Here is a 25947-nt window from a genome sequence, read left to right as displayed (position 1 = left end):
TCTAGACGTTCTCTTTGGTTCCTAACTGGTAATTTTCATGGTCCTAAGGTGGTAGAAAACGAACAATGCGACCAATTTCCCAACTTTCAAAAGGCAGTCTCTTTAAAAACACAAACACAAAACTAGCATGTATGTAATGGAGTTTCAAGGTTTGCAAAGCAATTTGCACATTATCTCATTTGATATTTTCTTTTGTCCCACCAACGGGCTCCTGTTCCAACATCTCAGAGCCCGTTCAGGGGGTCAGTCCACCTCTTGGGTCTCACTTTATTCGCATCCAGAGTGTTTAGCAAACGTTGTTGTTCAGTCGTGTCCTATTCCACGGACTTTGTCCAAGGGGTTTTCCTGGCAAAGATACTGTAATGGTTTGCCATTTTCTTCTTTCCTTCTCCAGTGTTGTCCCCATTTTTACACATTAGGAACTGAGGCAAATAGGGGTTAACTGACTCGCCCAAGGTCACACGAGCCCTTGGCAAACAGGTGTTTAACAACTGCTTATTTGATTGACTGACAGAGAGCTTAACTTGGGAGTCACATCAACCCAAGGCAAAAGTCAGGCCAGGCTACCTGCGTGACCTTGGCCAAGTCATTCCTTCTCTGGGCCCCCGCTTCCGCATCTATGAAAGGGGGAGATTGGGCTCCAGGACTTCCCACTCCGGACCTAGGAGCTCGTGATCTCTCGCCCAGGGTCCGCCGCTGTGCCCGGACCACGCAGCCCGCCACCCCCACACCGGCCTGGGAGCTGGTCAGGCTCCCGGCAGCCCCGCGAGGGCGGGAGTGCGTGTGTGCGTGTGTGTGTGTATGTGTGTGTGTGTGTGTGTGTGTGTGTGTGTGTGTGCGCACGTCTCCCTCACCCCCGCCCACAGAGAGCGGACCGTTTTCTCATCCCATAGCCTGCCCAGTCACAGAAGTGCTGGCGGAGCCAACCCACCGAGCCCCGCCAGCGCCACCTCCGCGGGGACCGGAAGCTGTTGTGCCAGGACTCGCGAGCCTCCAGGTCCGAAGTCGGAACGCGCGCCCGCCGGAAGCTGCCCTTCCCGAGCCTCTGCGGCTGCGCAGGCGCATGAGAGAGAGAGAGAGAGACAGAGAGAGAGAGAGAGAAGGGGGGAGGAGCCCAGGGGAACCAGGTCGGGGGGGAGTGGCGGCCGGTGGTGGTGATGGTGGGGGGGGGGCGCCCCGGCCGGGAAAGATGGCGGAAGCTGGGGTGAGTTATTGGGGGCGGGGAGGGGCGGGGGGAGGTTCTGGCGGCGGCACCGGGAGCTGAAGGGATCGGCCTGAGGAGAGAAGCGGCCCTTGCCACGGGACCCCCCTGCCTATGCGTCGGCTCGTGGGAGGCCCCGGCGGCTCCAGGGGCTGGGCATTGGCGGGGAGCCCCGCGCAGTGGCGGCCGGGGCCTGGAGAGGAGGGGGGAGCTCGGGGTCCTGGCCGGGAGGAGGGAGGAGGGGGCCTGCGTCTGCCAGATGGCGGGATCCGGGAGGCTGCGAGCTCCGGGACGTTGGCTGGGGTCTGTGGGAGATGAGGTTGCGGGGCAGGCGGAGGTCGAGCTGCTGGGGCGGATGCGCGCAGGTAGCGTCTGTCCTGGGGTGGCCATGGCGACCCTGCAGGCTCCAGAAATCGGTGGGGACGGGGGTGGGATAACCTGCTGTGCAGAGCCCAAGGGCAGCTCCCGCTTGGGTCCACGAAGTTGGATGTTGGTAACTGGCAGGGGGTCTTTGAGCCTTGGGAATTGACATGCTTTGGTAGTTACTGTGTTGGTTGCAACTGTCCAGGAAGTGTTGAAACTTAGTGCTGGGAAACAGAAGTTTTTCCAATCAAGTTTAGGAAACCGTAAAATGGTCTAGGTGGTTACCTCTTTTTTTTTTTTAAGAGCTCTTTCTGAGGTGTATCTCTTCTGCATTGCTACAAAGGGGAGGGTTGGAGTAGGGATTCCTGTAAATTCCTCGGCTGCTGAAGTTTGTTTAGGAAAAAATTGGATTCGGAATGGCCAAGAAAAATGTACTGTTTTATTGTTTGTTTTGAGAGAGAGAAATAGGTGAAGGAGTAATTAGATTATTTCAGTCTTTTTGGTTTGGCTGATAAACCATTGGGCAAAAAAATGGAGGAGAGGAGAGTGGTGGGAATCAGAGAGAGGAAAAATCAGATATTAACTCATTTCCTCTCCCTTCATTTTTTCCTCTATCCTTTTCTTGGAAATTTTTTTCGTAGCATTTTCTGTCAAAGTTGTTTATAGAGCACTTCTAGAGTAAAGTGTCTGGATCATGACTCATGTCTATTTGGAAAGAGGGAGATTTCCAGAATGTGATAGCTGTAGCTTTTATAGATATCTTCATTGAACATAAAGGATGTAAAATGTTTTCATTTGAAAAGAAATACTTAACTGTCATGTGAAAACAAATTCCAAATGTTGATGGCATTTGGCATTGAAAAACATTAATGGAATGGGAAAATCTTTTAGCTACTGGTTTCTGAGCGTATCCTAGTGTGCACATTTGCATCTGAGAGGCTGTTAGTAGATTTTAATGTGAAGTGGACCACAGTAAATTTTTTTCCACTAGTTTTATGGTGCATATCTTTTTCCTTACTGTGTTTAGGTTAAAATATTTAACCCTGCTTAGGTACCTTCTGAACTGAATTTGTTTTAATTTAGGAAGAGTTAACCTGATTGGTTTACATACTTGCTGAATTAGTCTAATGATAATGTTGCTATTTTAGGAATACAGTCCTAATTAAGAAAGCATTGCAGTGATTAACCATATGAAAGAGAAGTGATGTAGTAATTTGACTTCATTATTTTTATAGCTTCTCTGTCAGAGGCTTTAATAATACAGGTTATCTTAGGAAATACACATAGAATAGAGTCTTTAGTAATCATTTGAACGAAGACAGTACTATAGTTTGATTTTTGTGATTGGGTATTACAGTCGTTAAGATGGATGTGATTCTTAAAAAGTTATCTTAAAAGTTATCTGTTCTGTGACTTTGCAGTACCTATTTTCATGAAAAGACTTAAGAGCCTTCCTATTCCTGTGATATAAATTACATCATCAATTATAATGGTTGATTACTTCTTACTAATAATACAAGTGTCCCACACTCTTAATAGAGTTGTCAGTTACTACAAAACAATCATACGTTAGCACTAAAAAGAACTTTAATAATCATCTAGCCCTCTCATTTGTACAGCTCAAGAAGTCACAACCACAGAGGTTGTGACTTGACCAAGCTAACATATCTGACTTCTAGTTCAGTTGTGTTTTTTCCCTCCAAGGAGCTTGTCATTAAAACTGTTTAAGAAAAGTTACTCTGGGGGCAGCTAGGTGGCGCAGTGGATAGAGCACGGGCCCTGGATTCAGGAGGACCTGAGTTCAAATGCGGCCTTAGACACATAACACTTACTAGCTGTGTGACCCTGGGCAAGTCACTTAGTCCCATTGCCTAGCCAAAACCAAAGAAAACAAACAAGAAAAGTTACTCTGAAAGGGAAGGTGGTTAAATAGCAAAACTTAACTTACATACAACGTTATGAATGAAAATTTCTCTTATATCTATTCTATCCTATATATGTCTCCCTGTTGTAGAGTACAAAAGACTTTACTTTTCGCTCTGTTTAAGTGACTTTTTAAGAACCCCCAGGAGGCAGCATGGTACAGTGGAAAGAAAATACTGACTCTGGAGTTAGAAGATCTGGGTTCAAATTCTACCTGTGATCCTTATATTTAGCTGGGTAACTTTGGGAATATCATTTCATTTCCCTGGTCCTCAGTTTTCTCACTTGTGGGAAAAAAGCTCTAGATGTACAATCCTATGGATTCCAAAATTAGTTACTATTTATAGTGAATGCTGTGGAAGTAGAACCCAGATCCTGAGACATGAACAGTTACTACCTGTTTGACATTTGGCGTGTTGCTTAACCTTAGTTTCCTCATATGTAAAATCAGGGTGTTAGACTAAGTGGTCATTGAAGGCCCTTCAAACTTGATTTCTGTGATTCTATGGGCCATATTTTATGATTCCATATATAATATCTATTTGTATATGAAATCATACTCTTAATCCACAATCAGTAAATAGATGTGCACTTTGAATTTTTTTTTTTGTAAAAATACTGTTGATACATCAGCATTGATCCACCTAAACTAAACAGTTTCCTTAGTAACCAACAGAGTTTGTTTTTGAGGCTGCTGGCCAGGCTTGATGGTACATTCTTGGCTGTCTGGCAGACTTCTTGTTTTGTTTGTTTGTTTACAAAGTTTGGCCTGTGGACTTCAGTTTCCTTATTTCTGAAATGAGAGGGTTGGGGTTGGGTCTTTAAAATTTCCCATATTAAATTATTTTGACCTTCTGATTAATTATGGAACTTTTATTTTGCTGCTCAGAGAGGTGGTCTCATGTAATTTCCCTGACCTTTTTCAAGCAATTACATGAAACAAATGGATTCTATCAGTTATAAAGATTATATAGATGAACATTCTAAATGCAGCAGGTAAGGCTTATGTAAACTGTAGCAGTAGAATAGAATAAACAATTTTAGGAAGCTAAGAGATTAAAAAGCTCTAAATGAATTCTTAATATGAGATTCATGAACTTGTGATAACTATATTTCAATATAATTGACTTTATGTATTTAAATACATTATTCTGAGAAGGGGTCCAAAGGTTTCACCAGTCTACCAAAGGGGTTCCATGATACAAAAAAGCTTAAGAACACCTAACTGGTGACTGCAGTATCATAGATTAGAGCTAAAAGGACCTTACAGATTGTCTAGTCCAACTCCTTTGTTTAATAGATGAGGAAATTGAGGCACAGTTAGGTTAAGTGAGTTGCCCAAACTCTCAGTGATGAAGCTGGAATTCAAGTTCATGCCCTCTGCACTCTTTCCACAGTACTTTGCTGTTGCTGCTATCAAATCTGACCTTACCTTAAAAATTTACCATTTATGCTGTTGTTTTCTTAAGAATTGCTTAACATAAAACATGTTTCCATTATTAGAGATGTGCACACAGAAAATCATTGAGGTGTTAGATCACTTTGAGTTTCTCAGATAGTGTTCTCTTGTTAGAGCAGAGGGCAAAAAAACTTCCTGGTAACCTCTCAAAGGTACTGACAGTATTCCAAATATATATTATGTCCTCGATTTTTTTTTCAAGCTTTAGAATGTCAGTTTACCCTAAAAGATTGAACACACACATACATACATACATGCATATGTACTTATCAACTATATTAGTTTGAACATGGATCGTGCTTTCCCTCCTTAAATCTGGAGGGAATAAAACCTATATGTAGTCTGTAATTAGTGTTATTTTTCAGTATACATACGTATTTTTTCCTTTCCAAGAGATTTCATTTTAGGAATACGGCCTTAGACACATAACACTTACTAGCTGTGTGACCCTGGGCAAATCGCTTAGTCCCATTGCCTAGCCAAAACCAAACAAAAACAAACAAGAAAAGTTACTCTGAAAGGGGAAGGTGGTTAAATAGCAAAACTTAACTTACATACAACGTTATGAATGAAAATTTCTCTTATCATGTCTATTCTATCCTATATATGTCTCCCTGTTGTAGAGTACAAAAGACTTTACTTTTCGCTCTGTTTAAGTATGGATTAACTAGCTGGTATTGCTATCTAACCATACATACACACACACAACCATATATGTTATATATATGGTATATACACATGGTATAATACATAACATTTCTATTGGGAAATGCGATCAGACTTCCAAACTGCTAACTAAAAAATTAAATTTTAGAACAGTCCTATTCATAAGTTGGGACTGGGTATTGTCTTGCAAGCATGTCTATACTCTTTGTAGAACTCCAGTACTATATTTTTTTCAAAAGCAAGAAAGGCCGTATTATAACTTGAAAGTGTTGCATGTAGCTACACTGATACTGGTCTTTGAAAGGCAGTTGCATTGTTCTCCTGTAGGAAAATGCTATGGGAGTTCCACAGAAGCTTCTCAGACAGCTTTTTGGATCGTATTTGAAAGTTAGTCCATTAGTTTCCTTTCAGATAACTAGTGAAAAAGACAAACAACTTGTCACCTGATACTGTTGAAAAAACCTTTATTATAGTTCAGTCTATAATGTGCTGATTTTGTTTCTTTTGAGACTGTTCTAAAATGTGTTGCATAGGGGCAGCTAGATGGCGCAGTGGACAGAGCACCGGCCCTGAAGTCAGGAGGACCTGAATTCAAATGTGGCCTCAGACCAAACACTTGACGCTTACTAGCTGTGTGACCTTGGGCAGGTCACTTAACAACAGTTGCCTAAAAAAAAAATGTGTTGCATATGCTTCATCTGTCCCACAAAATCACCTCTAGTGGTTGATAAACTTGAATGAAAAGAATTAGGGAAAATACTTTATCATTTGATTTAGACAGTTTCTTTTTAAGATATTTAGACATGGACTTTTATTTTCATTTGAATTTGTATTTTGCAATAGGAATTGAAATCTGGCCAGTCTGAGAATTTCTTCAGTTAAGGTCTGAAGAGGATAAAATTAAGCATTACTAGTTTGCCATAACTCCAGATGTCATTTGCTTATGTATCTTAGTTATTTAAACATTGACTCATGCAAGAGAAAATGATTGAATAAAAAGGTTTTATTCTTTTATTAATGGAAAAACTAACACCCTAGGACCTTATTCTAAAGACCCTCTTGTTTATTCTTGGAGTCCATGCTGATGAGGTCCTGTATATATATATATCAGTAACTAAGGTTAGCCTGTACTTTACAGAATTCATTTGTGTTCTCTAAATCATTAGCTACCACAGAAAATCAGACAATGCAACTTGAAGACAGACCTTTTTCTTTTGATAGAAAAAATATTTTTTTTTCACACCTTAATAGGTTGTTATACCTGAGCAGATCAACTTGTGTTATAAAAAGGAACCAAATGGCAGTCTTATCTTAGAATGTACTAACTTCTCACAACCAGCAATCTATGTAACTAAGGGGAAATGAAAGAATTAGAAATGATGGACTCTGGCCCAAAGGAGTTTATAGAAGTTTGACATTCATTTCTCTCCATTGTTCATTCTAACCCTTTATAAAATTCTCCAGTGTTATAATTTTCTCACTGTTTTTTTTCCTCAACAAACAAGCTATAACAATATTTTTTTAAGTTAAATTTCATTTCAGGCAACTAGGTGGTACAATGACTAGTGTGCTGGACCTGGAGTCAGGTAGACCCATCTTTCTGAGTTCAAATCTGGCCTCAGACACTTAACTAGCTGTGTAACCCTGGGCAAGTCACTTAACTCTGTTTGCTTCAGTTCCTTATCTTTAAATGATCTGGAGAGGGAAATGGCTAACTACTGCAGTATCTCTGCCAAGAAACCCCAAATGGGGTCATGAAGATTTGAAAAGATTCAGACACCACTAAAATAACTGAACAACAATTTTTCATTATCATTTACATTGTATCTTTTAAAATTAACTTTCTTCAGTAGATAACTGTACTATTTATGTGAGTTGGGATCCGGTATTTTATAATTTAATCTCTTCAGTAAGTAATTTTGAATTCACCAAAAAGTTGAACACTTATTCATGCTGATTTTTTCACCTTTATCTTTTTTTTTTTGCAGGATTTTTGGTAGATTCTAATTTAGGACAAGATGAAGGACTGATGAAAAGTCTATTATCTACTGTGATTGTTAGAAGTTATTGAACTTATGAAACTATGGCAGAGAGAGAGACAGCATCATCTGTGCCCCCAAAGTGTGGGCCATACATTTCTTCTGTCACTAGTCGGAGTATGAACTTGGTGATTCGTGGAGTAGTTCTGTTTTTGATTGGAGTGTTTCTTGCATTAGTATTAAATCTACTTCAGATTCAGAGAAATGTCACACTCTTTCCGCCTGATGTGATTGCAAGCATTTTTTCTTCGGCATGGTGGGTACCACCATGCTGTGGCACAGCTTCAGGTAGGTATAGAAGTTATCTTTAATGCTTAGCATGGAATTAAAATAAATGAGAATGGTGTGCTCAGAACAAATAATATTTTCCCTTTTTGATTCTAGATTTGATGTCAGTTCTCCTAGTGTCATGAGTAACTTAAGCTTTCGGTTTCACTTTTCCTTTAAAATGGATATTGTGACATCTGTTTCATGGGGGTTATTTTGAAGATGCATGTCATTGTTTAATTTTTTTGATTGGCTTTTTGCATATGCTAATCTGGTCTTTTGCTTTTGAAGTAAAGCAAGGTTAAAGCAAGGTATTGAGATTTTAAAAATAAATTGAAAAGTTTTGTTGACATTTGAAACCTGATTATGTTATATTTAAAGTTTGTGCACAAAAGTCTTCCCCCTCAGGTGTATTGTTTCTAATAACATTGGAGTTATAATAGCTTAAAAGGAATAAATGCTTGAATAAATAAGGAAAGTAGCTCATGTCTTTCTTTTTATTAGGTGACTATCTTTACTAACTGGCTTCTTTAGCATCAGCTTATTTGGTGTTGAGTTTTTATTAAGAATAGGTTTTGGGGGGCAGCTAGGTGGTGCAGTGGATAGAGCACTGGCCCTGGATTCAGGAGGACCTGAGTTCAAATCCAGTCTCAGACACATAACACTAGCTGTGTGACCCTGGGCAAGTCACTTAACCCCATTGCCTAGCCAAAAAAAAAAAAAGAATAGGTTTTGGGCTTTTAATTTAACCTTTTTGAATTATTGAAGATTCTTATTGAATCATGCCTTCTGTAAATCTAGTTGAAGAGAATTTAGGAGAAAATTGTCAGACTCTTTAAATATGTCTATTTTAATTCTTCTGGTATATGTAAAATAAACTGAAATCTTTCAATGCAATATGGAGACTCATATTTCATTCAGTGCAAACCAGTTATTAAAAGTGCCAGAAATACGTCATTATAAAATGGAATCAACTGTGTCACAGACTTGTTGCATGCATCCCAGGAAAAATGTTCTGGCAAGATTGTAGTACATTACAAAATTTACTTTAAAGTGAAGCTTTCTTGAATGCTATTCCAAAGGATATAGTTGCTGAAGAACCCAGGGAGTGTTAAAGCAAGTCTCTGATGTATTTATAAGCCTATATTATCTCTAAGCTGCCTGTCTAATATCTTTTTTCCCCCTCTTTAGGCTCAGTAGCTGTTATTGCTGTGGTACTGTCTTGTAGTCCCTGCTTATATCTCCATGTGTCTGATTCCTACTTAGACATTTCTTAAATTTAAGTTCCAAATTTTTGACTCTAACTCACCAAGGGAACAGATTGAATTCCAACCTGTTTTGTTTCTGTTTTCTAGTAGTGACTAGAAAGAACAAAGAATGTTGCTTAGGCCCAGAGAAGCATTTGCTGGCAGCCATGGTTGCTTTGTTCTTTGCAAGATAAATCAAGGTTTAAATTAAAGGGTTGCCAGCTGCTTGCTTCTGCCTGTGGTTTGGAAAGGGGAAGAGTGAATAAGTATTCACTGCTTCTGTCCTACACAGATCTAGGGCCAAGCTTGACCAGTACTGGACTGTGGTTAGTGCCTCTATGCTGGACATACGAACATTTGTCCAGTGTAACTTTTTAAAAAAATTATTGATTTTTTTTTTCTTATTTACATCTGTCATTTTCTAATACCTCCTCTCATCCCCACATGGACTCTTTCCTTCTAACAAACATATGTAGCCAAGCCAAACTGACTTATCAGCCATGTCTGATAAGGTATGCAACGTTCGGTTTCCAATGTACTCTATGAAGAAATGTTGGATCAGTGAGCTGAGGTAGCACTGACTCTATGGTACTTTTTCCCTGTAAAAGAGGTATTAAGTCTTAAACCTGAAAAAAAAGGAATTTATTTTTAAAATTGATCTTTTAAAAATCAACTTTATTTCCAAATCTGTCTCACTTCTGTCTTCCTGTGTAGGAGAGATATGTCTCATTACATGTCATAAAGAGAAAGAAAAAAAAAAAAGAAAAAATAGTACAACAAAGTAACCAGCATATCAGACATCCCACGATCAATATACACCTTGCCTCTGCAAAGAAGGGAGGGAGGGATACTTTTTCATATCTTCTCTGGAGCTAAGTTTGATCATTTTAATTACATAGCATTCAGCAGTTTTTAAAATTCCCTCAATTTACATTATTGTTGTCGTGTACATTGTTTTCTAGGCTCTGCTTACTAGAGAGGTATTGTGGTATAGTAGCAAGAGTGCTGGATTTGGAGTTAGGAAGCACTGTCTCTGACACAAGCCGTGTGAGCCTTACCAGGTCCTGTAACCTTTCTAAGCCTCAGTTTCCCTGGGTCTGAAATTATGACTATAATAGCATCTACATTACAGGGCTGTTAAGATAGTCAAATGAAATAATGTATATAAAGGGCTTTGCAACTTTAAAATGCTCTATAAATGTTAGCTAATATTAGTATTAGTTATTACTTTACTCTATATCCATTCATATAAATTCTGAAAATAAAATATTAAATGTGAACATTGCCTTTCATTCATTTTGCAGTTTTTTCCCCTTTTCCTTTGACTAGCCTTTTACAAACCAGTTGATATACATAACCTGTGACAACTTCACACTGGGGAAGTTATTGCAGTTCCAGGAAGCATCTGGGACAAAGAAGGGGAGTAGAGTTAGGAAATCTAGATTCCAGTTAATTTTTTTCTTTTAAAAATATATTTATATGTGATATATTTATATATAAATGTATATATTTCTCCCTCTTATCAGTAAAAGTTTGTCTTCTCTCCTATCTACATCATCCTTCTCCATCCCATTGAGAACAAAAGAAAAACAACCCCTGTTGTAAACAAGTATAGTCAAGCAAGACAGATTTCTGCATTGGCAATGTACAAAAAAATATGTCTCATTCTGCATCCTTCACCTCTCTCTAAGGAGGTGAATAGCATGTTTCATCATTAGTCCTTTGGAATTGTGGTTCATCATAGCACTTATTAGAATTCCTAAAGTCTTTCAGAATTGATCGTCTGTACGGTGGTAGCGTCATTGTACTAGTTCTTCTGATTCTGTTCATTTCATTCTGCATCAGTTCATACAAGTCTTTCTAAGTTTCTCTGAAACCATCCTCTTCGTTATTTCTAACAATGCAATATTATTCAATCATGTTTGTATACCATAACTTTTTCATCCATTTTCCAATTTATGGATACTTCCCCAGATTCTCCTTTGTGACCTCAGAAAAGAGCCACAAATGTTTTTGCATGACCTTAGAGTTTTATTTTGCTTAGGATTAATCCCTACTTTAACCTACCTTCCCTTTATTTCCTCCCCATCTTCCATTTCTCTTCTGTTTCCCTGTTGAGTGAAATGTTTTTCTGTATCCAAACTATGTGTGTGAATATATTCTTCCCTCTGACCAATTCAGATAAAAGTCAGATTGAAGTGTTACTGCCCCCTCTACTCCCTTGCTTGTATAGATCTCTATTTGCATACTCTGATTATGTGAGGTAATTTTCTCTAACCTTCCTTTCCCTCTTAGTCTATTCCTTTCCCCCTCTCTTTCCATTCTCTTAAGATCAAGATACAGCAGAATTATCCTCAGGGGTCTTATTTAATTGGACTCCCTCTGTGACCCCTGATGATGATAGGGTTCAGAGGAACACATATCAACTTCCCATCTAAGAATGTAACCAGTTTATTCATGTTTAGTCTCTTAAAGTTGTTCTGTTATATTTACCTATTATGATTCTCTAAACTTCTTTGTTTGAATTTCAGTTAATTTACAGCTCTGGTCTTTTAATCAGGAATGCTTGGAAGTCCTCTATTTCACCAAAGATCTTTTTTTTCCCATGTAGGAGTATACTCTGTTTACTTGGGTAAATTATTTTTGACTGAAAGCCAGTAGCCTTTGCCTTCTGGAATATCATTTTCCAAGCTCTTTGCTCCTTGCTAGTGAAAACTGTTTAATTGTGTGTGATCCTGACTGTGGCTCCTCAGTACTTGAATTTTTACTTTCTGGCTGTTTGCAGTATTTTTCCTTTGACCTGGAAGCTCTAAATTTGGGCTATATAAAGTTTTTGGGAGTTTTTATTTTAGGTTTCTTTCAGGAGGTGATTGGTGGATCTAAGAGATCTGGGTAGTTTTCTTTGAAAATTTCTTTAAATATTGTATCTAGGCTCTCTCTTTTTTAATCATGCAATTCAGGTAGTCCAATGAATTAAATTTCTTTCCTCAATCTGTCATCCAGGTCAGTTGTTTTGCTTATTATACCTTAGATTTTCTTTCTTTTTTTTTCCAGTCTTTTGACTTTGTTTTAATATTTTTTGCTGTCTCTTGGAGTCATTGACTTTGGTATAGTAGATTCTGATTTTCAGGGAGTATCCTATTTGGCCAAGATTTAGTACCTCTTATGCTAAGCTGTTAATTCACTTTCTAATTCTTTCTTCCGTAGCTCTCATCTCTCTTCCAATTTTTTTCCTTTAGCAATCACGTTTCATTGATAAATATATTTTTTAACTCTTGCTTCATTTCTTTCAGGAATTCTAGTTAAATATTTGTGCAAGATGTGTTTTTCCCTGGTGCTTTGCTTCTAGATGTTTTGGACTCATTCTTTTTGTCTAGGTTTGTGTCTTTTGACATCCTTGTAACCATAATAGTTTTTTGTGGTTTTTTTTTTGTTTTCTTATTCTTTCAACCTACTTCCTGACTTCAGACTTGATGTTAAGGCCAAGCTCTGTACATTTCTGGAGGGAAGGTCTGAGCTGGTCTTGCTGCTGCTTTCTTGGAGTACTGAGTGTTTATGTTATTCCAGGCAGTTATGAACAAGTCAGGCTGGAAAACCTGCAAGCTTTCAGTGCTCCCATAGTAGTCTGATTTAGGGTAAAGTCTGATTGCTAATTCTCTGGTATGAGCTCCGCATGTTCCTGACCTGGGTTTAGGTCTGAGCAAAAGTGGACTGCTGCTGGGCTCAGCTTCTCCTACCAGCCTTGGTAAGCCTTGCTGGTTCAGAGTGACAGAACTTCAGGCTTTGATCTGGGATTCCTGCCTTTGTTATTCCTTCAGGCTTCCAACAGGGTTAGAAGCTGGAATTGGGATAGCACTCTGCTCCAGAGGTCTGAGCCACCACAGCTGCTTACCTTTGAACTTATTCCTTCTCCAGACACTGCCCTGTGCCTTGTCCTGCTCTCTTCCCTGGAACACCACCCTTGAACCCCAGTCCCTTCCTCATTCTGCCCTAGATCTGTGATTTGAAACTGAACGGTAAGCAACAAAATTGCCAGATGACACCTATTTCTGTCGTACCTAAGTTTAGGTGTGGGACCTCCTCCTGTCCTGGTGCTCAGCCTCTACCTGGGTACTACTGTGGTCCAGTACTGCTGCCTGAACCCAGTCCCAATGTCTCCAGACTTCTCTGTTTGTCTCCCTAAGAAAATGGCCCACTGTGGCTTTTTCTTGAATTTCCCCATCAGGATTATATCTGGTGTTTTTTCTAGGCTTCTTTGGTGGAGTTTGTGTGGGGAGAGCTCAGCTGTACTGTTTCCCACTACTCTGCCATATTGGCTCTACCTCTTCTAGCTAACTGTCACACATTATTTTGGGTTAGTCCTTCCTCAAGAAATAAAGATGAAAATTTCAGAGATGAAAAATAGAAGTCAGTTATAGTATGAGACTGTTTTGGCTTTTCTGTTGTCCCTGTTTTCTACTTTTTAATGTTAATCATTCTAAATTTGTCAGTTTGAATATGGTGGCATAAGTTTTCAGAAAGAAAGGCCTAGAGCAGGAGGTCTTTATTTGCAGACTGATTTGACCATGTCCCACCCCTGTTTAAAAACCTCATTGGCTTCCCACTGTCTTCAACAGGGGTTTCTGAATATCTTTGATTGTACACTCCTATCAGTAAAACATTTGAGCACACTCCCCTATGTATATCTATTTTTATTTGTAAGTTATATGAATGTACTACTATACTTATTACACAAAACTAAAAATTACAGAAGAATGAGAGATAATGATGAAGTAATATTTATACCTAGAGTTGTCAATAGGGAGCCACTGGAGATTATTGAGTAGGAAAGGGACATAGCTGGACTGGTATTTCTTTACTAACAGTACATTCTAGCCAGATTGGCTATGAGTAGTTTCCTAAACTTGACATAACATCACCTACATTTGCAAAAGCTGTCCTGCATACCTGGAATGCATTCCTTCCTCATTTTTGTCTCATAAAACCTTGTCATCATTCAAGGCTTAATTTGGTGCCACTTTCTCTGTGATACCTGCCCTCTTTTCCCAAGCTCTTAATGTTTTCTTCCTCTTCGATTTTACTCGTCTGTATATGTGATATCTTTTAGTAGAACATAAGCTACTTGAGACTGCAGACTATTTCCTTTGTGTCTTTGAAACCCTAGGTTCTAGTACAGTATGCACATAGTAGGAGGTTAATAAAGTCTTGCTGAATTAAATTGACTGTCATTACTGAAGGTAGTCATTGATGGAAGAAAAGATGAGGAAAACAAGATGATGACAAAAATCTTTTTTTAAAATAAATTTTTGTTGATATCTTTGTTTTTTAAAGGGAAAAAAAAGAAAAAGGAAGAGAAGAAAATCAGCACAACAGATCAACACATCCAAAAAGTCTAAAAATATATGCAATATTCCACACCCATGGAACTTTCTCCCTTTCAAAGGAATGGGGGGTGGTGTCTTCTCGTATCTCTTCTTTAGGGTCATATTTATTCTCTATAATTTTGTAGTATTCACTGGATTATTTTAATTCAGTTGATTGTTTGGTGATGGTTATTTCCATTAACATTGTTGTAGTCATGGTGTATATTGTTTTCTTGGCTCTGCTTACTTCACTTAGCCATTCTTTCCTTGCTTTTCTGTATTTAACATAGTCAACCTTTCTTACAGTACAGTAATTTTGTATTATATTCACATATCATAATTTGCTTAGCCATTCCTTAATCAGTGGACATCTGCTTTGTTTACAATTCTTTGCTTCTGTGGAAGGAAGGAAGGGAGAAAGGAAAAAAAGTGAAGGAAGAATGAAAGAAAGAAGGAAAGGAAAGAAGAAAATGAACATTTATTAAGCACCTTGTATGTACTAGGCACTGTGCTTAGAATTTGTAGGTATTTTCTCATTTAATCCTCACAACAACTTTGAGAGGTAGGTTCTATTAGGAAACTCAGGCTGACAAGGGTTAAATGATTTGCCCAAGGTAACCCAGGTAGGAAGTGTCTGAGGCTGGATTTGAACTCAGGTCTTCCTGATTCCAGGCCCAGTGTTCTATTCACTGAGCCACCTAGCCTCTTCTAAAGTACTGCTATAAATATTTTGGTGTATATGTGGGCTTTCTTCTTATCAATGAATGACCTTGGGTATATATGCCTAATAGTGGAATCTCTGAGTCAAAGGGTATAGATTAGTCACTTTATTTGCATAATTTTAGATTGCTTTTCAAAATGATTGTACTGATTCACAGCTCTACCAACAATGCACTAGTGTGCCCTTCTCTTCCCACAGCCCTTTCAACAATGACTATTCCCAGGCTTTGTCACTTTTGCCAGTGTGCTGGGTTTGTGGTGAAGCTTTAGGATTATTTTGATTTACATTTCTTATTTTTAGTGATTTAGAGTTTTCTTATAGTTATGATGATATGGTTATCTTTGTCTTTTGAGAACTGTTTGTTCATATACTTTGACTTCTTACCTGTTAGGAAGTGGTGAGGAAAATCTTCAGGGGATGGTAGAGCTCTAAGAAAAACAGCCACGGGCTCTACAATTTGCAAGTTTCCCACCCCAATGGAAGGAAACTCACTCTCAGCTGTCTTTTCTGTGCCTAGTAAGTTGAATTTCCTGGGCCAGTGTCTTTTTTTTTTCCCCAAGGACAACTTATATTTAAACATCCCTTTAAGGTTTACTAAGTTCTTTCTTAAGAGAACTTTGCAAGGTAGATAGTAGGACTATCCCCATTCTGCAGTTGAGAAAACAGGCTTAAATGGGCTAAATGATTTGCCCTTGATCACATAATGACTCATAATTTGAAGCCAGGTTTCCCAACATTTTAGTCCTGAGCTTAGGAGGGCCCTATTTCCTATGAATTGTTTGGCTTTTCAGCCTTGATTTTAAACACAGAAATGTGTTTGAATTGGCTGTTTTCTTTCATTAAAGAACTGTAGACTCCCATGGTTCAGATGCTTGGTTGTGGAGAAACAAAGGCTTAATAATGTTGTAAGCTTCTTCTGTTTTAATAAATTGGCAGAATACAAGTGACTATTAGTGAATCCCAAACAGATGGAGTGAGAATTTTTTTCCAGATAGGAGAAATATCTGCTGGAGCAACAACTGGCCTGGCTTTAATCTTATACGGCCATGAACAAAACATACTTACTTTTTATTAAGATATGAATTAAAGTGCCAGAGAACAAGGGAAGCACAGACACTCCCACTGAGTTCTCAAACAGTTTAATAGTGGCAGCTCACAGTTTTGTAAATGTCTGCTATCCAGCTCTGCTATACCTTTATTTAAAAGAAAGAAGACATGTAATGAGAAGTGACAAGTTTCCTAGAATTCTCCTTCTCTCAGTGAACAACTGAGAGCCTTGCATACTCAATGGCTTTGATTTTTATTGGCAAATTCCAAGGTTGGCAGAGTGGCAGTCTAAATTCCTTTTTGTGTTTTTCCACTCTTTCAGTTGTCTCTCGCTTGGGAGTCTTGTACCACGTGCATAAAAATATAGTCATTTTTACTTATTTGTACCTTTGCACAGACATGTCAGGACTTTCCATGCAATAATTCTTTACCTATGGTGTCAGCTGCTGAGGAAAATTGACTTGGAATGCCTGATCTTAGTCAATTTCACTCAGGAGCAAGAAGAAACCAAAAAGGAGACAGGCAAAATAGTTTATTTCATAAATTCCTGAGAAAAAAAGAATCAATGTCCTGTCAGTTGCATTTGAATTACTGATCAATCCATGCTTTGTTGTCAAATTTATTGTATAGGACTTATGAAATATTCAGTCTCTAAGGATTTTTAATTTACTTTCAATAACATAATCTTTAACTTTAAAATTTACTGTCAGATATTGAAATTCTCCCATTGTTGAATCCTAGGTGTGAAGCTATGTATATCATCTTACGTACTGAATAGACACCCAGGTCAAGTTGTAGTCCACACTTCTCTGTGTTAAAAAAATAAAAAATAAACAAAAAATCCCCAAAACAAAACCTTACATTACTGCAGCATCTTACCTCCAGATGGGAAGGTGGTCACACCATCTTGTTTCTAATGCTGCTTCACTGGTCAGCTAGCAGGTGATTTTGGTTATTAATGGATCCATTTTTTCTTCCTTTAAGGTTGGATGCATTACCTGTGAAACATATCCAACCAGGCAAGGGAGGAGCTTCTGAACCTCTGACTTTTAATGACAAACTGTGGGTTGTATTGAAATTGTAACTGTGTTTCTCCACTGGAAGTTGTGTCTTTATTACTAGAAAGGAAGTATAATGACCCTTTTTAGGAAGATCAGTAAATTGAAAATGCTTAATCTATTTCCAGTTGAATTTGGTACATGGAAATGTATTTGCTTCTTAGAACTTGCTGAAAAAAAAATTTAGTTCATTAGGGTTTTTTTTCTTCAGAAATGTGACACATTCTCTACTATTTGATAAATACTATTGGTTCAACAAGTGTTTTGTATTGAGATTAGGGCAAGTAAATTCCAGGTCTCAAGCAATATTTTCCATTTTTAAGGAAATTGCACTTTGTTTTTTGTTTTTGTTTTTTTGGCTAGGCTATGGGGTAAAGTGACTTGCCCAAGGTTACACAGCTACTAAGTGTCAAGTGTCTGAGTCTGGATTTGAACTCTGGTCCTCCTGACTCCAGGGCAGGTGCTCTATCTATTGCGCCACCTAGCTGCCCCGTGGCAACAGCACTTTAAAACTTACAAAGGCTCTCTTCACAATAGTCCTGTGAGGAAAGGAATTGTAAATATTATCTATCCCCACTTTGTAGCCAAGGAAGCTGGCACAGAGAGGCGAGGGACTTGCTTGAAAGTTCACTGGGCTAGTTAGCAGCACAGCCAGGTTTCTCATTCCAGATTTAGTGCTCTTTCTGCTACGTTAAATTGCCTTGTGATTGGTTGGTTTGCTTGTTTGTAATGTTTGCTGTGTCATTGTCTACTTAGCACTGCCGGTTGTCTTTTCTAGATTAAGAAATGTTAACTATGATTATATAGTTTGTCTTTTTGAAGTCACTTTAATCAAGCAGTAAATATTAATTATCCACTAGATAAAAAGTGCTTTAAAATTTGAGCCATAGATTCAATTCTTAAGCCATGGTTTGCTTTTTAATGTATGTGTGTAATGAATATTATATGGATATTTTTGTCACCTTATTGTCAGACCAGATTGGGTGGGATGGTGCCTAAAAAGTTAGACTATAGAGAGTTGCCAGAAACAGGAATTAGGTCATCAGTACATCATGTAAATATAATGTATACCATCCCGATTTACCTCACATATGTAGTATTTGATGCTACAGGTTCATTGCTTAGAGGGATAGTTGTACAAAGTGGTTGATCATCTTTTTAAAACTATTTTGGTATCATATTAATTAATAATAGAAAACTCAAATGAATCTAGTCTAATTTGCTAAACTGTAAAACATAGCTTGAAAAATTGTTAAAAGTTTTGCCAGTTGTAACTCAATATTCTATAGTAGTTAATAATGTTCCCTTCAGTAGTATTGTTCTCATTTTTATTTTAGTCAAGTTTAAAATTTTAGTGTTTGGTGAAAAGCTTTTAAAAAGGAGCTTTTAAATGCTTGTATTGGTTATAGTAACTCTTTTAGCTTAAGTATCTCCCAGTGCTACATTGAAGATGGCTTAATTTTCTCTGTCCTTTTTCCACAGCTGTGATTGGGTTATTATACCCCTGCATTGACAGGCATCTGGGAGAGCCACATAAATTTAAAAGAGAGTGGTCCAGTGTAATGCGATGTGTAGCAGTCTTTGTTGGTATAAATCATGCCAGTGCTGTATCCTTTTCACTGTAATGAAATGCATAATAACAAAGCAGCTTCCCATGAACCAAAGGTTAAACAGCCCCTTTCAGTGTAACTGTTGTCAAAATTTGATATTCCCACTTATTCATAAAGAGAATTTGAAATGTGTTGTTAAAACATCATGGGAGCAGTTATATACTTATGTAGGTGAAGTGTTACCTTAAAATACGTAATTTTCAGGTGTATCTTTTAAAACTGTTCACAGTTTTAGTATTTAGTTCTTTGGATCAAGTTTATTACATCTAGGTTATTAATTTCAGGAGTGAAACTATGTTCTTAAGAATTTCTTTTATTTTTAAAATAAGGATGTTTCTTTTATGTTTTATCCTTAAGAAATGCATAGAGTTTGGGTACTTGTCTTTTAAATTTTGTCTTTTTCTGCCTTGTCAAAATTTTAAGAAGCTATAAAATATTTGAAAGGTAGACTGTTATTTGTTTGTCTTAATAAATGACAACAAAACACCAAAAGAACAATATTTCCCCCAAACAAGAATAAGTAGAAACAGTGAACCTAGAAATTGACAGGTAAAATTCTTAAACATACATGCAATCTTAACTCTTTGGGATCAGTAATCTAATCTTTTTCTTTAATTTTGGGTATCATCTCAGTACAAAATCACTACTGTAAATAGAAGTTCAGGGTTTTTAAAATAATTGTTTTTAATCACAATTTTTCTTCTTGGCCTTTGTGTACCCATTTTTTCTGGGGAGTGGAAAAAGGATGTGGAGGCATAATGAGCAAAGGCTACTGTACTCTTAAATGCCTCTTTCCTTTTCATATTAACTACTAATAGGTTATGTCAGGCCTGTCACCCATGCTTTGAGCTACTAGTTGACTTTCATCCCAGAACTGGAGGCAGTGTATTTTCATTAATTATTGTAATGTAGAAGGGGATTAGGATAATCTTGACTACCTACTCCCCCTCCCTTCCTTTGCTTTTATCATAGGCCATTTTGCAGTTTCTTTGTTCTTGTTGTTCAGATCTCCTTGCCTTTTTTATATAACTCTTCTCCCCATTCCTCCCCTCCTCCCCTGATTTACCTTGTGACTCATCCTTTTCCTTATCTAAACCATTGTTGGCACCCTGGGACCTACATGGAGGAGTTCAGGAGCTATAGGAATCATTTCGTCCTGGATTTGGACTCACAGAACCTGAGTTCAGATACTTCCTCTATCACTTAAAAACCTGAGTGAACCTTGTGCAGGTCACAAGTCATGGCTTTTTGGTCCTGTTTTCATCTTTAAAATGAGGGGTTGGACAAGAAGCCTCTGAGATCTCTTCCAGCTGTAATTCTGTGAGTCCGTGTTTTCCTGGCTCTGTTTCCTACTCCAGAGACAGACAAACTAAACAACCTCATAAAAACTCTCTCCCTCTCATGGGATTCAACCTAGATGTGTTGTTCTTGATTCCACTCTAGTATAGGTATTAGGAGATGCCCTTTCTCTTTTTCTGTTTCAAACACTGTAAGCTGTAGTGCTTGAGAGTAGCAATTGTAAGAACTTTGGGGTGGGAACACTGAGAACATTGGTCTGTGTTGTAACTTGCTGTAGTTTTAACAAGAGTTCAACTGTGAAAGAGTAACTAGAGGGAGGGTAGGAAATAGTCTTTTCTGTTCTTTCCAAATTTAAAGAAATTAGAGTTTTTGTGATAAGGTAAAATGTAATTTTTTGGGTCTAATAAATGTCTAGGCTGTGCAAATATATACTTGTGCATAGAAGCATATGAATGAATGAAAATCTTTGAGACAACATTGTGGGCCTTTATTATCCTAATTCCACATTGATGATTTATTCTTTCTGTTTTGAACAGTCTCAAGATGTTAATTTTATTCAGTCCTTTGAATTTTGTGGTCATGTAGAAAATAAATCATATAGGCTTAAGAGGGACTTAGAAAGTAGAATTTTAGAGCTCTAAGACCTTTATTGTTCAGTCATTTCAGTTGTGTCCAACTTTTTGTGATCCCCATGTGAGGTTTTCTTGGCAAAGATACTAGAGTGATTTGACATTTCCTCCTCCAGCTCATTTTACAGGTGAGGAAACTGAGGCAGAGTCAAATGACTTGCCCAGGGTCACGCAGCTAGTTAGTGTCTGAGATTGCATTTGAACTCAGATCTTCCTGATTCTAGGCCTGGCATTCTATCCACTGTACTTCCTAGCTGCCTTGAAGAGACCTTAAAGTTAGCAATTTAATAAGTAGCCACTGTGTGCAAAGCACTGTACTAATGATATAAAGACAAGAAGGGAAATAATCTCTGCCTTAAAGGAGTTTATGTTACACGCATATCATTTAGGTCAAGTTTCCTTTACTGATGAAAAAAGGTCTTTCAAATCTGAATGATCCTGCTGCATTTTAAACTAATTTTTCTCTTCCTTTCTTTAGTGGAAGATTACCAGAGGCTCCCTCCTTTCTAATAATTTTCCTTTTATTTTCAAGTTTTGTTCCTTTTTCTTCATTGCCTTTATCTTAAGGTATATAGCCATTGTTTATGTTGTGAGAATGTGGTATTTAATCTCTTGGACTTTCTAAAGGCACATTGCATTTTGAGACATACTGGGACATATCCTTCTATTGCTCTTTTTTAAGTCTGTTGTGATGCTCACCTCTAATGATATCCCAACCAAACTCCTTGAATGAGATCTAAAATGGATCCATCCAGTGCCAGATTTCATACTCTAGCAGTATGTTTACTGCTTACTAGAGATCAGAGAACAGTATGAGCTTTATTTTGGACTGTTAAGTTTATTGCCAACTGAAGGATAAGAAAAGCTTTTCCAACAAGTACAGCTATAAACCAGGTTATAGTACAATCTAAACCTAGACAATGAATGACCACACTTAGAAACCTTGGAGAGTTGCACCCGACTAATCCTTTGTTACTGAACACTTCAGGCTAAGTCAGGTAGAAGAAGTGCTGGTTGCTGGGAGGAGAAGAGAAGCAATAGGATATGTTGAAAGGAAAAAGAGCTCCTTGTGGGATATTTTTAATGCTGTCTACTGTACTTGTCTTTCTGTGCAGTGAAGGCAGAACTAGATGGTCTCGAGAGAAACACTGGACACTTCCCCCCCACCCCCAATCCCAGAGAGCTTCATATGTCTGAAGAGCCATAGTGTGGCCTTGTGGGACATAGATAATGCCCTTTTAATGACATCTGAAATTAATACCTTTAGTATAATCCTTTAGCAAAGAAATGAGAAAATTGAATTTGCAAAGCTCTGTTTTGTGAAAAGAGATTTGGGAAAGAAAAGAGCCACACATTTGTGAATAGATGCTTAAGTAGGTGCTTGAAATAAAATATCACTTGAGCAAACTGTCCTATACCAAAAAGTCTCAGACACCAAAATAACGTGACAGGTTGCAAGATAATGCCCATTTCAAGGCTTTATCCACAACAAATTAAAACTAGAACAGTTGACATAATAGAAAGGCATACTGTGTCCTTGGTACTCTTGTTTCTGAACTGCATTATTATAAAATGTGTCTGTCAGTAAATCACATAGAAAATGTGGTACCCTGTTAAATAGCTGTCAACTCTTCTATTTTCAAATTCCTGTGTGATTCTCAAGTAATTCTAAACCAGTTTCAGAAATAATCTCATGAGGACTTTTTTTTAAAGCCGAAAAAACCCCAGCCCTAAAGCCGTATATTAATTTTTAGACCTGTGTTGAGAAGCTTTCAAATATATTTTTAGTAGAGGAAATCATGCGTCATAGAATTAGACCTGATCTTGTAATTGAAGAAAGGATACACTGTTTACTTTTGGGACATGTTAAAGGGTACCATATTCTGTTTATTCAATTGTCCATGTCCTCCGTTACCTCAGTAAATATTAGTGATGGTAATGTTACTAATTTCTCATGCATTAAAGTACTCTCTGTTGAACTGAAAAACAGTATGTTTGAAAGTGCGCAGTTAATATTCCTTTCTCGCTAGTAGAATCCAGTCCAGTGTTTCTGTTGATTTAGAAAAATGCCATTGTTTTGCTTTGGTTGGAAATTTTAAAATGAATCCTTAACAGTAATCACAGAAAGTAGATTTTGACAACAATATACAGTTGTCTCTCACACTAGCTGCACTATCCATTGGTCTGTGGTGGACTTTTGATAGATCACGAAGTGGTTTTGGCCTTGGAGTAGGAATTGCTTTCTTGGCAACCTTGGTCACTCAACTACTAGTCTATAATGGAGTTTATCAGTAAGTATTTGTCTTTTTGGTGGAGGTTTATGATGAATGAAAAGAAAAATAGATTTTAAATTTAAACATATTTAGAAACTGAGTACATCCAATTTATTATTTTCATGATAGTTTTCTTGCTAAGTCAAATTTTTTCTGGTGGTAGTTTTCCTTTTTCTCTGTGCCACGAAAATTTATTTCTTTTATTCTAGATATACATCTCCAGATTTTCTTTATGTTCGTTCTTGGTTACCGTGTATATTTTTTGCTGGTGGCATAACAATGGGAAACATTGGTCGACAGCTGGCTATGGTAAGTTGAAGCTTATCTGTATAGTATTTTTGTTAGTGGCATGTTTTATTTCATGGTCACCTATCACTTTAAAGAAATTTGGTTTGTGAAGACAAAATTCTTAAAGATCTGTCTACTTTGGGAATGTGTTGAAATCAATAATTTGTAGGAGCTGTTGAGTCGAAATGATATAAAAAAGATAAATGTCATTAAATGAGAAACTGAAAAGGATTTATGTGACCAGCACATCACTTTCAGTTTGAATTTGCAGTGTACATGTAAACTAGGTAGTGGCTCACTCAGAATATTTCTTAGTTAAAAACTCATTGGAAAGTTTTGCCACATTTTTCTGCCATTTTGTTGGAATTAGGGTATTAGTAATTTTTACAAAGCTACTCCTTTGAGAGTATCTTCATTTGCTTTTGAGCAAGTTAGATTAATTAATTGTCTTTAGTAATCACAACATCTAATTAGCATGTCTAGTACTTTCTGTTATCTTCAATCAGTTGTGCAAAACCAGTGCTTAAATTTTTAAGAGTATTTTCTTTACGTAACAGTGTTTGATTTACAGAATAATTTGTAATGTGCTAGTGCATTCTTTACTTTATGATCCATACAAAAAGACCTACTTATTCTTTTTGTTTTATGCTAGTAATTCTAATCTTAAATCACACATATTTATGCAAACAGTTGTGCTTTCTTCCTGTCTTTTAAGCCTTTAACTAAGCTCTTTAACTATCTGTAGATATTTCTCCATATTTTGCCATTTTCTAATAATTCTGCAAAGCTTTATTTTAGCTTTATAGTTATTTGGAAACCATTTTATAAAAGAAAGCTTCATTTGTTAACTTTTTAATTTTTTGCAGTATGAATGTAAAGTCATTGCAGAAAAATCTCATCAAGAATGAAGAAAGCAAAAATGTGTTTTTGTACAGAAAAAAAAAGCCAACCAAGATTTAAAGAAGCCTGTAAATGATAGAGATACCAAGAAAACATTGGACTGTAAAATTGCTAAGATGCAGTTTTTCCCTTCAGTGATATATATTTCTGCAATCTGTGATTGCTACTTCTGTAAATCAGTTACAAACCTTTGTGTATTTGATTTAAGTAACTATAAAAAAATGACGATGCACCACAAACAAGAATATTGGTTAATAGATGGGTTTTAAATTTTTTTTTAACATTTATTGTGTCACAGTGTTAATGTGCCAAAACATTCTATTGTCATGCAAAAAATGAGTATCTCATGAACGTTTTAAAAAATTATTGAAATGACATAAAGAGGAAAGCCAAGAATTCAATTGAACAGCTGATATTTTCTCTTTTATTTTTTATTTTCTTGCCTTTTATTTTTCTATGAACAGCAGTGTGAGTTATGGGTACCCTACTTTGTGGTTGGGATTCTATCTTAATGTGTAAACAAAAGCCTAGAGTATTTGAATTTTTTGTCTTTTGTGATAAAAATAAACTTTTTGTGACATGTTTTTAAATGCATATCTACCTGCAATACTGGGGAGGATCCAAAGAATAAACACCTGTTTAGACAAATATTATACTAGTATGTGAAGCCTGTGAGAGAGTATCAGCATTATTGTTTTTCAGTCTGAGTTTAGGAGAGAATGGAGTAGGTGAAAATAAGGGTCATGAAAGAGCAAAACTAGAATGAATGTGAATTTTGGGGGAAAAAATGGCTTTCTGCAACTACGCAATGTTTAAAGTGGCTTTTTAGTGGTCACAAGGAATTTAGCACCTCTTAATTCTTTTGCACATATAACAACCCCCAGATCTGTAGAAATGAAGGTTCTAATGCTGTTTGGGGGTTCTGGTAATGTTAACAAACCATTTTGGCTTGGTTGACTTGTCATTGGAACCCTTGGATTTACAGCCTCATTATATGCAATTGGGGGCATGTAATTTTTTTATGTATTAACATACCCAATAGTGAAGAGTTCCAGTCTATTGGTTAAATATGTATTGAGAGTTTTATGCATATTAAAGATCTTGTTTAAAAGTTCTGTGCATTTTATCTGCTTTTTAAGATTATAGTCACTTAAGAATAGTTTTAAGCAAATTATTACTGAATTTCCAAATTTCATATTTGAAATTGATAATAATTTTTCGCTACATGGGGAGAAATTATTTCAAAATCGTCTATGTATGTATGTGTGTGTATATGTGTATATGTAGGTGTGTATGTGGTGTGTATGTATACATATATAGGTACATATATGCCCACATTCTCCTGTGATATTAAGTAGCTTTTTAAAAATAAAATTTAGTTTAGAGAACTTGTTACTAGACTAAGACCTTTTGTGCCAAATTTTAATCTGCTTTCACGTTTTAAGGCTGGTAATTATGAAATCCTAAAAATAGAATTCGTGCTAAACATGTGGGTCCAGCCTTTGCTACAATAGCGTGTATAGGCTACTATAAATTATTATTCTATCTTCAAGAAGCTATTGTTAATTTAGAATAAATAAATATGTATTTTAGA

The 25947-nt window shown here is 37.1% G+C and overlaps 1 protein-coding gene across 5 annotated transcripts; it reads left to right on the top strand.

Moving 5' to 3' along the window:
- The first annotated feature begins 900 nt into the window (after nt 1-900).
- INSIG2 (insulin induced gene 2) lies at nt 901-25464 on the top strand. 5 transcript variants are annotated; one of them, XM_020972922.2, is made up of 6 exons: nt 901-997; nt 7601-7939; nt 18837-18961; nt 23017-23183; nt 23375-23474; nt 24320-25464. In XM_020972922.2, the coding sequence occupies exons 2-6, from the start codon at nt 7696-7698 to the stop codon at nt 24359-24361; spliced, it is 678 nt and encodes a 225-aa protein (XP_020828581.1). In that variant the 5' UTR covers nt 901-997; nt 7601-7695; the 3' UTR covers nt 24362-25464. The 5 variants fall into 5 exon arrangements, with proteins under 5 accessions (XP_020828581.1, XP_078002942.1, XP_020828578.1 ...); XM_078146816.1 differs by lacking the exon at nt 901-997 and adding an exon at nt 1019-1127; XM_020972919.2 differs by lacking the exon at nt 901-997 and adding an exon at nt 1120-1204.
- The last annotated feature ends 483 nt before the right edge of the window (nt 25465-25947 follow it).

Source organism: Phascolarctos cinereus, unplaced genomic scaffold (genome assembly GCF_003287225.1).
Source record: "Phascolarctos cinereus isolate Bilbo 61053 unplaced genomic scaffold, phaCin_HiC Scaffold_726;HRSCAF=1367, whole genome shotgun sequence".
NCBI classification, from domain to species: domain Eukaryota; kingdom Metazoa; phylum Chordata; class Mammalia; order Diprotodontia; family Phascolarctidae; genus Phascolarctos; species Phascolarctos cinereus.
Note: the sequence above shows the minus strand (reverse complement) of the source record. Positions and strands in the feature narration are given on the sequence as shown.

What these genes read in the sequence shown, in the direction of transcription:
- INSIG2 (XM_020972922.2), top strand. Translation starts at nt 7,696, where the DNA reads ATGGCAGAGAGAGAGACAGCATCATCTGTGCCCCCAAAGTGTGGGCCA. An exon ending in ATGCTGTGGCACAGCTTCAG is followed by an intron (nt 7,940 to 18,836) that starts GTAGGTATAGAA and finishes CTTTTTCCACAG; the next exon opens with CTGTGATTGGGTTATTATAC. An exon ending in GTATAAATCATGCCAGTGCT is followed by an intron (nt 18,962 to 23,016) that starts GTATCCTTTTCA and finishes CAGTAATCACAG; the next exon opens with AAAGTAGATTTTGACAACAA.